Here is a 15,993-nt window from a genome sequence, read left to right as displayed (position 1 = left end):
AGCTCTAACCACCTACGCATTTATCTCATTATAGAAAAAAAGAAAAAGAAAACACTGAGGTTTTGAGAGGGTGGTTAACAGTTATGTTCAAATGTGTCAGATACCTAGAATATATTCAAATGCAGAATTTCAATGGTAATTCTGTTTTAAGATGTGTATGTATACTGTATTGTAATATTTATTTCTATTTTTAGGGACTTATCCTTTTGTAACTTCTTCAAACTGTACTGTTGGAGGTGTTTGTACCGGTTTGGGTATGCCCCCTCAAAATGTTGGGGAAGTATATGGAGTTGTGAAAGTTTACACAACTAGAGTTGGTATTGGTGCCTTTCCTACAGAGCAAGACAATGTAAGTATATTTCTCAGTAAATCTAATTCAAAAAGTATTAAAATAAGTATTCAAGCCTGGGCACAGTAGCTCACACCTGCAATCTCAGCACTTTGAGAGGCTGAGACAGGGGGATGATTGCTTGGGGCCAGGCTTCAATACCAGCCTGGGCAAGACCCCACCTCTACATTAAAAAAAAAAATAGCCAGGTGTAGTGGTACAGGCTTATAGTCCTAGCTATTCAGGAGGCTGACATAGGAGGATCCCTTGAGTGCAGGAGTTTGAGACTATAGTGAGCTATGATTATACCACTGCACTTCAGCTTGGGTGACAGCAAGATCCTGTCTCTAAAAAATACAGGTAGGTAAATACTCATGGTTCAGTTTTTTTCCTTAGTGAATTCTTACCTCCTATGTCTTTTGCTTCATTTGCAAGATTGATCACAACAATATTTTTAAAAATTGATATAATGATGTCAGAGTATAAGAAATAATGAAATGGTAGCTTTAATAAGAAAGGTGCAAATTAGGGAATAGGTGGATATAGATAGGAAAAATAGGTTGTAGGGAGTGGCTGTAGCTTAGATCTTTGAGCATTGTTTTCAATCTTAATTTTCATCTAAGGGGCATTATGATATCAGCAACTACTTATTAGATGTGTTTGTCTTATTGTTTTCAGGAAAAACGTGAAACTATAGTTGTTCTCGAAAGAATTGGCTAGATTTGTCCATTTTAGTAAATACTTGTTAACAACTTATTCTTAATAGGCAGCATTTAATTGATATTTTTATCTGTCAATCTGAATTTTAGGAATTTACCCACATAACGTTGTAAAAAACATTGGTAAAAAAAGGCAAAATAGGTCTGTTAATGAGCCTGCAAAGGGGATTTTTTTCTTTTTGAGACAGAGTCTCACTTTGTTGCCCAGGCTAGAGTGAGTGCCGTGGCATCAGCCTAGCTCACAGCAACCTCAAACTCCTGGGCTCAAGCAATCCTCCTGCCTTAGCCTCCCGAGTAGCTGGGACTACAGGCATGCGCCACCATGCCCGGCTTATTTTTTCTATATATATTAGTTGGCCAATTAATTTCTTTCTATTTATAGTAGAGATGGGGTCTTGCTCTTGCTCAGGCTGGTTTTGAACTCCTGACCTTAAGCATTCCGCCTGCTTCAGCCTCCCAGAGTGCTAGGATTACAGGCATGAGCCACTGCACCTGGCCTGGAAAAATTTTTTTAATGACTCTTTTTTTATAATAGGCACATCAATTTTTTTTTAACTTTCTATTTCACGAATCTATTCCCTTTTAAATTATTATTTTTTTTCAAAAATGATAAAGCCTCCTTATAGCCATGAAATAACTACAAGGACTTACACTACCCGTTTCTTAAAAAAAGACGAAGTAAAAATACCCCACCACAAATCTTGCCCAAAGACACTAAACAACCTACTCCCTACATCCTGCTTACACACAAGACCACAAAACAAACCATTCTTAACCCCTAGCTCATTATACTCTTAATACTAAAATCTCCACCCTAAAAGAGGCTTATATGCCATATTTTAGTCATATAATATATGTACCAATATAATTTCTCACTGCACTTAAATGCCCTACACTCCACCCTAAATATATAATACTCACTTCACATATTATTCATTTCACTTCTAAAAAGAATCCTGACCCCATCAGCCAGAGAGACAGATTTAAGACAATCTGGTCCTCCCACCTTCTGGTTGACCTCCTCCACAATTTTCTTTCTTCCTTGACAATGCTCATTGTCTCTATAATTAACTTTCTATGCGGTGAACAATTAAGCCTAGAAAAACCCCCTTTGTGGGTTCATTAACAGATGTATTCCAAATAATGCGTTCCTCAGATAAAATCCATCATCTCTATGGGATTCTATCTTTAATTTAGTTATTTTCTAAAAGATGTTTATCTCAAACATTGGCTTTGATATGATGTCTAGTATAATTCCATTAGATTTATAGCATTGGTATTCTAATCCTAAAGTTGTATTTCTGTTCTCTAGGAAATTGGAGAATTATTACAAAAAAGAGGTGGAGAGTTTGGTGTAACTACTGGAAGGAAAAGAAGATGTGGCTGGTTGGACCTTGTTTTGCTCAAATATGCTCATATGATCAATGGATTTACTGCGTGAGTATTTTTCAGAAATATTCATTTCAGGAAATCATAGACAATTCATGACCACAGCTTTAATTTTGTGGAGAGTAAACTTGAGGTAGTACCCTAATTGGAAAATGTCACTCTTCATCCACCAAATTGAAATTATAGATTCAGATAGAAGTAGACCAAGATACAGGGAAAGGGTATGCAAGGAGAGGGACCTCAAGTTATCTTCCTGGACAGCTAAGGTTGGTAGGAGACAATCATGATACTCTTCCATGTTTATAGAGGGAGGCAAAATAGGTGGATGGATGGATGGATGGAAAGATGGGTAGATAGAGCGAGCACAGTGCATACATGGGGGCTGGGAGGAATAATACAGCACAGTGATTTAGTGCATAGGCTTCATGTCTCAGTTCCTGGATTCAAATCTCAGATCCATGCATTGTGCTTTTGTGTCTGGGAGAGTTTAATCATTCTGTGCCTCAGTTTCATATTCTTAAAATCTAGATAGTGGTATTACCTACTTCATAGGGGTGTTTTGAAAATTAGCTGAGAAATGTAGTGAGAGCTATAGCACACTGCCTGGCTCACCGAAAATGCTCCGTAAAAGTTGTTATTAACACATATACATAAATATGTAAATAAATGTGTTCATATCTGTATTAATTAGGCTGAGCATCTAGCAAATAGCAGAATAAAGGATAAAAATTTATGGATGAGAATCCCAAACCTAGTGTTTTATCTAATTTCCACAGATTTTCCCTTAAAAACCTGTTTTCCAGTCAGTTAATCAGGAAAATTCTGATGTATCATGAAGAGGTCCTTGATGTGGTTTTCTCTCTCTTCTTTGACTATTTCTGACCACAAGGGTGGAGGTGATGGTAACCAGAGTGAAGAATTGAGGGATGATGGCATGTGTGTAAATGTACATATATGTTGTGATCATCCACGTGGAACAGTGAGTTCTGCTGTGTGCCACGGCCACAGAGTGCATCCTTGACTGCAGGCAGCCCTCCCACAAATATGTGTCCTTAATCAGTCACAACAAAGCTAAGCAAGAGTGTGTGGATCCACCAATGAAAATCTGTTATAATTACTAGAAAAGTAACTCAGTGGTGGGTCAGTTGAGTCCCTTTTTTATTATTAAGAATATATAGCAGTACATTGTCCTCTAGTGTTCTGTGTGTGGCACGCTTTGTAATTTAATTCTAACCAGTTTTCAGAGTTGCTTTGGAACTTTTAGCTTTGCATGAATTTTTCTTTATTCCTTCATCAATCAAATTAGATGTTAGGACCTTTAAGAATTTGCTATTTTAACAATGCCTTTTCTTCCAAAATTAGGTTGGCACTTACCAAGTTGGATATTTTGGACAAGTTTACAGAAATCAAAGTTGGAGTTGCTTACAAGTTAGATGGTGAAATCATACCTCATTTCCCAGGTACTTACTTAGGCATTATCTAAAGGGTATTATAAAGTGAATGTATTAGAGCAATTTCATAAAGCTCTTTGGTATAATTTCTGATATATAGATAGCTATAGGCTTGATATGCCCTTTGTGAATAGTGCAGGTGTGTTTGCTTATTAGCATTTGATTCGTAACTACTATACATCTAGGTGCTGGGTCACAACAGGCATGTGCTCAAACTCAAACTAGGAAGGAATGAACATGGCACCTCTGAGCACAGCTGTGCTGTGCCTGAGTCTCATTTTCCCTGTTTTTTTTTTTTTTCTGAGACAGAGTCTCACTTTGTTGCCCAGGCTAGAGTGAGTGCCGTGGCATCAGCCTCGCTCACAGCAACCTCAAACTCCTGGGCTCAAGCGATCCTCCTGCCTCAGCCTCCCAAGTAGCTGGGACTACAGGCGTGCGCAACCATGCCCGGCTAATTTTTTCTATATATATTAGTTGGCCAATTAATTTCTTTCTATTTTATAGTAGAGACGGGGTCTCGCTCTTGCTCAGGCTGGTTTCGAACTCCTGACCTTGAGCAATCCACCCACCTCAGCCTCCCAGAGTGCTAGGATTACAGGCGTGAGCCACCGCACCTGGCCATTTTCCCTGTTTTGAAAGTAATTTCCATGGATGTGTTTCTCCCTCCCTAGGGAACACTGGGGTAGGGGAAGTGCCCTGCCTGCCTTGGTAAGCTGGCTGGTGCTCAGTACAGTAATTCACCCTATTCTTCAAGCCCCATGAATTCTCTAAGCTCTATTCTGTGCCTAAAGTGGGTGGTTATAGGGAGACTTCCTTCTTGAAACAATGCGTTTTTTCAGGGATATCTTTAGCTATATGATTTCTTCAGTTATTCAGGAAGTTATATAAATGTTTCCAGCTTCCAGAACTAGAGACTGTTAATTTTTTAGTTTCATCATCTAATAAGGACTAGGAATATGCTAAATGAAGGAATATTGACTAGCTTAATGTAACTTGGTGAGCTGGTAGGTTTTGTGACTTTCTAATTACAGCCAGTTCTTAGGAATTGAGGATAGCTGTAAGTTCTTAGGAATTAAACGTGTGTTCTTTTTCCTTTTCATTTAAAGAAAAAAAGATTTCTGTTGACATCATAGGATAATATTCACTTAGAAAACTGGTTATTCCAGTATATGTTATGTCCTGATTCTTAATTGTATTTACAAAGTATTTCAAGAGTTATGAACTCAAACACCAAAGAGAATAGTATAACCAAATATAGTGACATGTGGCAAGGTCTACCATAGAGAACATGACAGCAAATTCTTTTAATTAAAATATTAAAAGCTGACAAAACAGATAAAATTTGTCAATTTTAAGAATTTGTTTTTAAAGCTGAGTTAGCTGTCTTTTTCAGGTTCCCCTGAAACACTCTGAGGTGGAGATTTGCATCCGAGAAGTTTATTCAAGAATGCTTTCAGCAATATCACTTGTGAAACAAGCAGAGAGACTAGTTGAAATGTGGTACAGCCTATTCCATGGGGAACCATAGAACTAGGATGGCCCATAAGAGCTGTCCCAAATTGAGGCAGATAGTCAAAACTTATACCTCTCAGCAGCTAGCCAGGAAATGAGGACTGTCCCTTGGATGAGGTAGCCCCCTTTGGCCAAAGGCAGTTCCTGGGGGCCAGGGGTGCAGGTTGGAGTGGTGCAGTGAACTCTGAGTCATCAACATGCATTATTCCCTCCTAGCAGCAGGGGAGTGCCTCTGTCTTAAAGGAGGTATTCTGGGTACCGCACCACGATATTGTACACTCTTGTGCCTGTTGGATGTTTTTACACTATAAAATAAGTTGACTCCCATGTGAGAATAGCTCCTGCAAGTTCTGGCTGTTGGCTGGGCGTGGTGGCTCACACCTGTAATCCTAGCACTCTGGGAGGCCGAGGCGGGTGGGTAGCTCGAGGTCAGGATATCAAAACCAGCCTGAGCAACAGTGAAACCCTGTCTCTACTAAAAAATATAGAAAATAAATTAATTGGCCAACTAAAAATATATAGAAAAAAAAATTAGCCAGGCATGGTGGAGCATGCCTGTAGTCCCAGCTGCTCGGGAAGCTGAGGCAGAAGGATTGCTTGAGCCCTGAAATTTGAGGTTGCTGTGAGCTAAACTGATGCCATGGCACTCTAGCCTAGGCAACAGAGTGAGACTCTGTCTCAAAAAAAAAAAAAAAAAAATAGATTCTGGCTTTTGTCTTTCCTAGGGAAACTTAGAAGAGGAAGGTTAGTGGTAGAAATTAACCCCTACTGTGGTTATCACAATGGGAAAATAAAAGCAAGAGTCTCATTAAACTTTAAGCTAAGGTTGTGCCCTGGGATACAGGATTTTGTGTACCAAAAGCCAGATGACAAGGAATGGAGTCCCTGGAAGAGGTAATTGAGAGGAGGTTAGGGCCATTTTTCCACAGTGTAAGTGGGGAAGGATGGTTTGGCACCCAGATGATACTTGGGCATCTCTTGGTATTCACCTGCCCTTCACTGACAGCAAATGAACAAATGAATCACAATTAGCCAAGGCCTGAGGAGGGCATGAGGAGCAGACTCAGACCCCTCAGTACGTGGGTCTAAACCCCCAGTTGATGCTGATTATCTGATTATCATCCTCTACTACTGATTCTAGATTCCCCTCACCCTCAGCTAACACATCTACTGGTACAGGTGGTTTTCCTGGTGAAATGTGTTTTTTAAAGGCTTTTCTACTATAATAGGCCAAGAAACCAATATGGGGGTTCTGGCACCTACCAAGTATGTTTATTCCAGTTTTATATTCAGTGACTGGAGACACGACTATTGGGTGAATCTGAATCCAGTGAACTCATGATGAGTTGGACTTGGGCTAAGTTTCATTTATTATTTGGATCCATTATTAACAGGGGTCCCATGGTGTCAGTGTCAGCTTGAACTTTGTGTCTAACATCCTCAAAATGATTGGGTATTCTCCTTTCCTTGATAGTACAGTGGGGTATCATTACTGTATACACTTGCTATTGTAGACAGTGCAGTTGCAGAATCTCACTTCCTGGGGATTTAGTCTCTCGGACACTGATTCCCAGCTAGGAAAGCTGGTTCAGGTCTGGAAATTAGTTAAGTGGTCATTACTTTTCACTGGGGCATTGCCCTCAGCCCCTTGAAAATTCATCCTTGAATTTATTTTGAAACTTACTAAAGTTGATTTACAGATTAATGTCCTTGTTTACTATCTATCTTGCTTCTAGCTGACTCCTTATCTCTCTGATAGTCAAGCCTTCTTTGCTGTCATTCTGCTGCTGCTTATGATGGTATTAATAATTAAGCCCACCTTGCTTCTGAAGGTTTAAGTGCTGCTGCCTAGCCTTTATTTTTTGGGGATCCTGTCATCTCCATTGCTTTTCAGGTATCTCAGTCTCATAATGGCATCTCCTTCCATCAGCCTTCAAGGTTAGAAGGTAATCATCACTGAGCTTTTCAACAGTATTGCTGCCCTTTTCACCAGTGCTAGTGTTAGCACTTTGCTAAAGAGTTCCTTCTAGACACTCCCATATTATTTTGATCACTGGGTGGGTTTTCTGGCCTTAGTTTCTGACTCTTTTGTTATGTTAGACTTTTTTTTTTTGAAACAGAGTTTCACTCTGTTGCCCAGGCTAGAGTGCCGTGGCATCAGCCTAGCTCACAGCAACCTCAAACTCCTGGGCTCAAGCGATCCTCCTGCCTCAGCCTCCCGAGTAGCTGGGACTACAGGCATGCACCGCCATGCCTGGCTAATTTTTTCTATATATTTTTAGATGTCCAGCTAATTTCTATTTTTAGTAGAGACAGGGTCTCACTCTTGCTCAGGCTGAGCTCAAATGATCCTACCACCTTGGCCTTCCTGCGTGCATTCCATCAGTCCTTGAGGTTCATTTTACTTCATTTCTCTTTTCTTTAGATAATTTCTATTGATTACTCATTCTTCTACCCTTAAACCTATCCAGTGAATTATTATTTCTAGATTTCTATTTGGATCTTTTCTGTACTTGCTATTTCTCTATTGTGGAGATTATGTACCTGTCCACTCATTAACAATCAAATCTTCTTGATTTATTTTAGCTACTTTTTTTTTCCTATTAGTCCAACATCTGGGCCATCTTGAGTTGGGTTTCTTTTGACTATTCTTTTCCTTGAGTTTGGATGGCTGTTTCTGTAGCTAATGGCTTTTGGTTGGTTATTGGACATTGTGGATGATATGTTATAGAGACTCAGATTCTGTTTTCTTCTTCTGAATGTAGTTTAGTTTTAGGGGGACAATTGAATTATTGACTGATTATCTTGAATTTGTATAGCTTGGGGTTTTATGCTTTGTTAGTGTGGTTATGTGGAAAACCCAAGATGTTCCCAAACCTTCCTAACCTGGAATATCAGTCTCTAGATTCACTCTCCTGTGTGGATTTTGGCAGAGCTTGGTTTTAGACCTCATTATGGGGAGTTTGTAGTAGGTTCTACTCGAGGGTATGGTTTTTATTCTTAGGGAGCAGCCTTTCTGTTGTCTCACCTGGATGCCAGGAGAATTAACAAGATACGTTAATGAAATCTCTCCAGTTCAGCAGCGCTGGAGCTCCAGTGTGTCCTGTCCCTTCCTTTCCACCCACACTGCTTGACACTGAGTCTTTATCCCACCCTCAACTGTGTAGCAGCTGATGTCCAGTACGCCTCCAATAATCCCACTCTTTGCATGTAGAGTCCTACCTTAGCCATGGGACTCTCATGCAGGCTGCTGGCAGTGGGGACAGGGGGATTCTCTCTTCACAGCTCCCTCCTCTCTGATACCTAACCCTGCTGATTATAGCTGCTTCAGCCTCCCTGAAACCAGATATCCACATCCCCGGGTCAAGGGAGCTGCCATTCTCTGTTGACTCCTGAACTGTGGTCAGGAAATTGTCCCTAGGCAGAAAGTTCAGTGACTTCAGGACATGCTTGTGAGTTTTCTCTCTCAGGGACGATGGTTTTGTGCTGCCTATAGTCAACTTCCTAAAAAAAGCTGTCATGTATTTTGAGAGCTAGTCTGGAACTGTTCTATTTTATCATGACTAGAAATGGAAGTCCCACTGAGTGTCTGAATTTCTCCTACCATGTATTGCAGCAGTTCTGGCATATCACTTAGTATGATTCATCACTTTTTCGAAGCTGCCAAGAACACCCCTAGCAGTATGTTTTCATCATCTCTGTCATGTGTCGTGGTGTGCTATACTCCCATACCAATGCACTCTGATTCAACTTTGTTCCACCACCTGCTGTTCGCCTTGATCCAGGACCCCTCAGGATCCAGTTCTTTACCTTTCTCTTGATGCTTACTGGTAAATGTTGGCCTGCTCCTGCAGATCTTTTAGAACATAGTCCCTTTCTTCCCTTAAGAGGCCCCACACTTCCTTAGCCAGGTTGTGTTGGGATCTGACCTTAGATACTATTCACTAGCAAGGCAGAAAGGTAAAGGTAGATCTGAGATGGGCATGTGCTGACTTGCAAGGCAGAGGCCTCTGCATCATCTTAAAGCAATGGGAAGGCTTAGCCTTTAATAAGAAATAGTAGGGCACTCTGCAGACCCAAAGGGTTCAGTGAATCTGGTGACTCAGGATTTTCAAGTGCATCAATCTGTTCCATCCAAAGTTTCAGGGCCCCACTTTTTCCTAACTAGGGCCCTGGCCTTGTCATGGGAGCTCTGCTAAATCTATGATTGCTTTCCCATTTTAATCATCTTTTTCTGCTGTCTGCTACAGAAGATGAGAGGCTCCCTAAATGCTGCCAGGAAGGCCCTCTGACTTTCACACTTTGCTTTAAACTGATGAAAGGCTGTTAGTCTTCTGTTGTCTTTCTCCAGTTCGTGAATGCATCGAGAACCATCCAATTCCATTGTTCCATTGCGCTCATTTCTCAATGCCTCAGATATTGCCAGTGCCTTACTTTCCACCAGTAAGGCATGAAAAGTTTTAGAAATTGTATTTCTACAACATGCCAGAGGCTGTCCATGCTCTGCATACTACCAATGACAGTCCTCATGGCCAGCCAGCTGGTCAGTGATTGAGCCTCTTAGTTCCCATGTGAGAGCCATCTTCCTCAGATGCTCCTGGTGCCAGCTGTCTTACACTGAGTTCCCTAGCTAGGCAAGACTGCATAAAAAAAGCTTTCAGCTGATCCCATGGTGAGCTCTGGAACTAGAATAGCCCTTCAGACTGGTCCCAAATTAAGGTTAGTGGCCAGGTTGTTTGTATTCCCACATCAACAAGTTATTAGATATGAGCTGCTCCAGGGTAGCAGTCTCTTCAGTGGAGGGTGAGTCCTGGGGAGGCTCTGAGCTGTGAGTGGTCAGCAGACAAAAACTCCCCTAGCTCTCAGTCTTGAAGAGAAATCTGTACCATGTACTGTAGCAGCCACTGTATTGTCTGTCAAAGAAATGATTCTTAGTCATCTACAGTATATTTTCAGTTTCCATTAGGTGATACAGAGAAAATGGTTAGGTGGAATAATGCAGAAAATTTCAATTGAAATAAGAGAAGATCTCTCATAAGAAAGCAGGCATGCAAGTTCTTTCTGTGTGGTTGCTGATCTCTAATGGATAGTAGAGAAATTCAAAAAGCTCTAAAAATGAAGTTTTAAGTTTGGTACCAAAACTCCTTTGATGGCAAAACGTGACTTGAACTAATGTTAGAATTACATAATCTGTATCCACTTATAGTGAATGATCACATGTGTTGCTGCAGAAATATATTTGATTATAGAATACTATCCCAGATGGTATATGCACTGTTTAACCTTTCTAAAACCTGAGTTATTCTAAATTCCAAAACATCTGGCTATAAGGATTTTTGATAAGAGATTGTGAACATGTGCTATATCAAAAAGTTTTTTGATAATAGGCAGTACATAACATGAACAAATACACTCTTTAACTTTTAGCAAAACAAGAAATCTTAAATAAAGTCGAAGTTCAGTATAAGACCCTGCCAGGATGGAACACAGACATATCCAATGCAAGAACGTTTAAAGACCTACCTGTTAATGCACAAAATTACGTTCGATTTATTGAAGACGAGCTTCAAATTCCAGGTAAACATTCTTTACTTTTCTACTTTTAATTTAGCTATCTGCCTTTAAAATAAAATAAAGGAAAGATCATTATTACTTTGCAATGATGCTCATGATTTTCATAAATGCCCAGGAAAATATAAAATAATAATTTTATGCCTTAGAGTAAATACAGTGTTCATCTTTAATAGAAGAAAATAAATGAAAATAAATTACCTCTCACCCTTTCTGACCTTGTCTTTAATTCTGTTAGCCTGTTTTTTTTACCCTGTGATGTTCGTTCTCGTTCTTTTCTCCTTAATAACAAATCCTCTTGTATCTTCACCACCACTAAAAATTTTGGTTTATGGATTTTTTTATTTGAGTTAAATCACCCTGGAGAATTGGGAGAGTTTCTTGAATAGACATTAGAAAATAATAAGTACATAAAATTGGAGATCTTACTAGAAAGAAACATATGAGGAAAGAATAAAGAAGGGATAAAACTTTTATATTAAAAAACAAATACAAGATGGCAAAGGAGTTAGACATAGCAAAGTTATAGCTATATCTAGTTATGTGAAGTCATTGTTTTAACACATTGCTTTTTCCTTTTATTTGCATTGATGGAAATTTGAAAGATGAGAAAAAGTGAAGTGGGTGGGAAGTATCTTCCATGTAAAATCCATTGTGTACTTGTTCTGATTTTGTATTTGTGGTTCATTTCAAACATGACTCATGTTTTCTAAATTGCTAGCTGCCCCTCCGAAGTTGATGTCAAATTTAGTAAGCATGTTTGCTTATTGCTGTTAATATTTTTTGAAATATAAACAGCAGTGAGTCTAACAAAGACCTCTGTAAAATACCATACAGCTTGATCTTAACATTACCTATGGAACATGGTAATTTTGTAAATAATCTAAAACCATGTAATACGGGTTATTAGATTCCCATAGACTGGTATAGTGGGCAATTTCTAAGACTACACAAATTCAAATCATATTCTCTTCTAGATATTTCTACCTTTTTCAGCTATAAAAGTTACATAAGCATTTCAGTATCCTTTTAGCATTATCCACTTATCAAAGAAGCTTATCTTTCCTACTTGTCAGGAATTTGATCAGAGGCTGTTTAGGTCTCTGGTTGTTTGGGCCAATATTTTAGTATTCTAGTCATTAGGAATTAGGCAGTTGAAAATAACGTGCAATTAAAACAGGGAACAGTAAGGCAAACTACTCTGTTTTAGACCTTGTCTGCAGAAATAGGCAGAGTCTGCTAACAGAATAGAAAACAGCAAAAAGGCATGTGGGGAAAAGTTAAATGGTGATGCTGAGAAAAGTGGGGAACCACCTATCTTAATCCTCAAAATTGAAAATTATAAATGAATTAATGCTATTCTTATTCTTTTTGTTTTGTTCTAGTTAAATGGATTGGTGTGGGTAAATCCAGAGAGTCTATGATTCAACTCTTTTAAAGATTGCTAGTAACGTGAGAAGCACTCCTTGAGAGGGAGGGAAAAGACTTCCTTAAATATTTCATTTCTGACCTGCAAATTCAAGAATAAAGACATTGAAGTGAGTTTTAAGCCCTACAGTTGTTTCCAGTCTTAATGGATGGCTCTTGTGGAGGTAAACTTTGGCATATTCCAGTGTCAGCTTCTCCTTGGCTGGCATGATTGCCAAATCATTTGTTGCTCCTGCTGCTCATGGTGCCACATTTTCTCTTAATGTTTAGTAATAGGATAATCCATTGTTGTTTCAGATCTAACATAGAATTACTTTTAATGTAGTTTTTCTTCATTATTGTCATTGTGTGTTCTTAGGTTTTGCCCCTATTATAATAGCTGATAAGAACAATTAATGCAGTTTTGCACATATATTTTTACATTCTGATCATTCAATTCTGTCATTGTATTCGTTGTTGTTAGAAAAATGATGAAAAGATAGGGGTTCTGTAAACTTTTGTAATGCTATAAATTTTGTTTAAATTGTGAACTGTTTATTTTCTGCTGAGACCATTGCAAAATTGAGCTTTGGCGGGGGCGGGAGAGAAGGGGGTTATATTCACGGGTCCTTTAATTTGTACAGAACACAGAACTTATTTCTCTCTGTAAATTATTTAATACATTGGGCATTTAGTTAAATGTTCAAAGAGAAAAGATGTCCCCCAAAACAACAATCTTAATGTTAAAAGTAATTAGTCATTAAAAGATCTGTTGTGATATTTGGTGGATATTTTTCTTTAATTTCAGACATTACCTCTGAAAAATATATCTTTTCTTTTTTATCTTACTATTATTTCTAAATCTATTGGATTGGTTTCTCAACATTGTGCCTGCCAACATGCCTACGAAATCATCTATAAGTGTCCAGATGAACCCAAATTGTTGGCCATAATTTCGATCATGCCTTTATTTCTCCTTTCCTGAAAAAAAAAAGATATTATTCTGACAATTAGGCTTAACATACTGTGTTGTAGATTACCCTTCAATGAACTATTTTAAATGTTTATAATTTAAATTTATTTTATTATACCATCAATAGCTGATTAAAAAGAACCAAATATTTCTAGTATGCTTTGTGTGTTGTGTTTTTGTTCTGGTGAGAGAAGTAATAGTCAATACTATTATGTAGGAAGGAACTTCATCTCTGCAGTGTGTGGGGATAAGGTAGGGAGAGATCAAAAATAGAATCTTTGAAAGGTTCTAAGTATCTTTTATCTTCACTATATATTTTTATTAGTACTTGGTTCAAGAAAAATTCTGAAATAGGAGCAGCCTCGGTGGACTCAGTAAGTAAAGAACAATAATATAGGTGATCCTATAAGCTCACTACTGATCAATAATGACCTATATGTAAAAATAATTTATATTTACTATGTAATAAATGATTTCTATCCTAATAGAAATTGAATGGGCTTTTAAAGTCCACATTCTTATCTTCACTATAAACTTTGCATTATTGAAATCTATTTTTTGTTATGGGTCAAAAACAGATATTAAAAACTCATTCTTGTTGGGCACTGTGGCTCACACTTACCGGTATAATCCCAGCAGTTCGGGAGGCTGAAGTGGGAGGATTGCTTGAGGCCAGGAGTTCAAGACCAGCCTGGACAACATAGTGAGATCCTCTCTCTACCAAAAAAAAAAAATTACCCAGTCCTGGGAGCATGTACCTGTAGTCCCAGCTACTCTGAGAGGCTGAGGCAGGAGGATCATTTGTGCCCAAGGTGTTTAAGGTTTCAGTGAGCTATGATTGCACTACTGCACTCCAACCTGGGTGATAGAGTGAGACCCTCTTAAAAAAATTTAAAAACATCATGAACTGGGTATTATTTGACTCACCAACTCATAAAGTTGGATGTGTACAGCAAGACAACATTCCATCACCAAATAGAAGTGTTATGTACATATTAGGCCATAATAAGCCCTGAAAGCTGGAGTAAGTTACATGAAGAAGTGGTCCGAATGTCCCTAGTCACCACTCCTGTTTCACTGCCTTCTCTCTCTCAGCCTGCACCTGTGTCCTCATGGCAAGTGCCCAGTCAGTGGACATAGGAAAAGAAGCCTTGGTCCTAGTTTACAGATGGTTCTGTATGTTATGTGGGCACCATCTTAAAGTGATAGCTGAAGTGCTACCGCCCCTCTCTGTAAGGGAAATGGAGATGAGCTGGAATACCCATCTTCTGTCCTTTGACATCCACATTCCTACTTCTTGGGCCTTCAAACTTGGACTTGGGACTTACCCATTCTGCCCCCCCCCCCCCCCCCCGCCAAGTTCTCAGATCTTTGGACTTACACTAGAACCATACCACCAGCTTTCGTGGGCTTCCAGCTTGTAGACGACAGAGCATGAGACTTTCAGCCTCCACAATCACATGAACCAATAATCCATCAAAATAAATCCACATATGTATAAATTGTATGTGTGTGTGTGTCCATTTCTCTGGAGAACCCTAACTAATAAAAGTTGTTTTATTAGTTTATTTTGTGTTCTTTTGTGTTCCTTGAATTCTGTTTCCCCTGGAGTCATTTATTCTATTTATTTTGGTCTTTGTTTTTTTGCTTTTATAGAGACAAGATCTTGCTCTGTCACCCAGGGTGGAGTGTAGTGGCACAATCATAGCTCACAGTGACATCAGATTCCTTGACTCAGCAATCCTCTCACTCAGTCTCCCAAATAGCTAGGGCTACAGGTGCACACCACCACACCTGGCTATTTTTTCCCCCAGTGGAGACATGGTCTCACTTTGTTGCCCAGGCTGGTCTCAAACTTGTGGCCTCAAGCAATCCTCCCGCTTTGGCCTCCCAGAGTACTGTGATTGTAGGTGTGAGTCACTTATAATGTTATGTTGCATTATTTTTTCAAATATCTGGTAATCGATCATGGGGTGACTCTTCACATGTAAGACTAAGGCAATGGAAAGCTATATGAGACTCTGCGTTCTTGGGGGAAGTTAACTGATAGGCTTCCTTTGGAGTGAATAAATAGAGAGCCAACTAGTATGCTGGAAGGGGGTGTGCCTAGCAGCCAGAATATAAGATTCTTTTCTTTAGGATCATTTTCTTTCTTTAGAGAAGATCCTCCAGCCTTTTCCTAAGGAGTTGCTGCCTAGTTGTCAGGCCTGCTTCTTGCCGAGATAGGGGTGTTAACTCTTCTATAGACAGACTTTCACTTAATCCTTTTGACCAGTCCCACATCTCTCTACAGCCCTAAGCAATACCTGAGTTTCTGCATCCAGAACTCCTTCAAGGGTCTGTGGTATCAACCATCTTCCTCCTTGACTCTGTCCTGAAGGTTCTTTTTTTCTCCCCCCAACAGTGATGCAGTTATTAAGCCGGTGCAATTATATTCTTATGTGACCCCACATAGAACCACTGGACTAAATATAAGATGATTTGCCAGCATCAACAACAAGACTGGTAGTGGGGCTAAGACCATATGACAGGTTCTCTTAAGGCTGGATATTTATTTCCTGTTCTAGGCTGACAAACTTAATCTGAAAAGAATGTGCAACATGTAAATATTTTAGGATTATAGCCACCTCTATACACACTTAG

The 15,993-nt window shown here is 39.2% G+C and overlaps 1 protein-coding gene across 1 annotated transcript in view; it reads left to right on the top strand.

The window, feature by feature from the left end:
- ADSS2 (adenylosuccinate synthase 2) overlaps positions 1 to 13,507 on the top strand; it is a 55,552-nt gene extending 42,045 nt beyond the window's left edge. The window contains exons 9-13 of the mRNA XM_012751300.2: positions 195 to 349; positions 2,360 to 2,484; positions 3,799 to 3,896; positions 10,827 to 10,976; positions 12,356 to 13,507. Coding sequence (XP_012606754.1) covers positions 195 to 349; positions 2,360 to 2,484; positions 3,799 to 3,896; positions 10,827 to 10,976; positions 12,356 to 12,408 — 581 coding nt within the window. The 3' untranslated portion in view covers positions 12,409 to 13,507. The remainder of the gene's footprint in view (positions 1 to 194; positions 350 to 2,359; positions 2,485 to 3,798; positions 3,897 to 10,826; positions 10,977 to 12,355) is intronic.
- Positions 13,508 to 15,993: the final 2,486 nt, after the last annotated feature.

This window comes from Microcebus murinus, chromosome 19 (assembly GCF_040939455.1).
Source record: "Microcebus murinus isolate Inina chromosome 19, M.murinus_Inina_mat1.0, whole genome shotgun sequence".
NCBI lineage: Eukaryota > Metazoa > Chordata > Mammalia > Primates > Cheirogaleidae > Microcebus > Microcebus murinus.
This window is presented reverse-complemented; position numbering and strand designations above follow the sequence as displayed.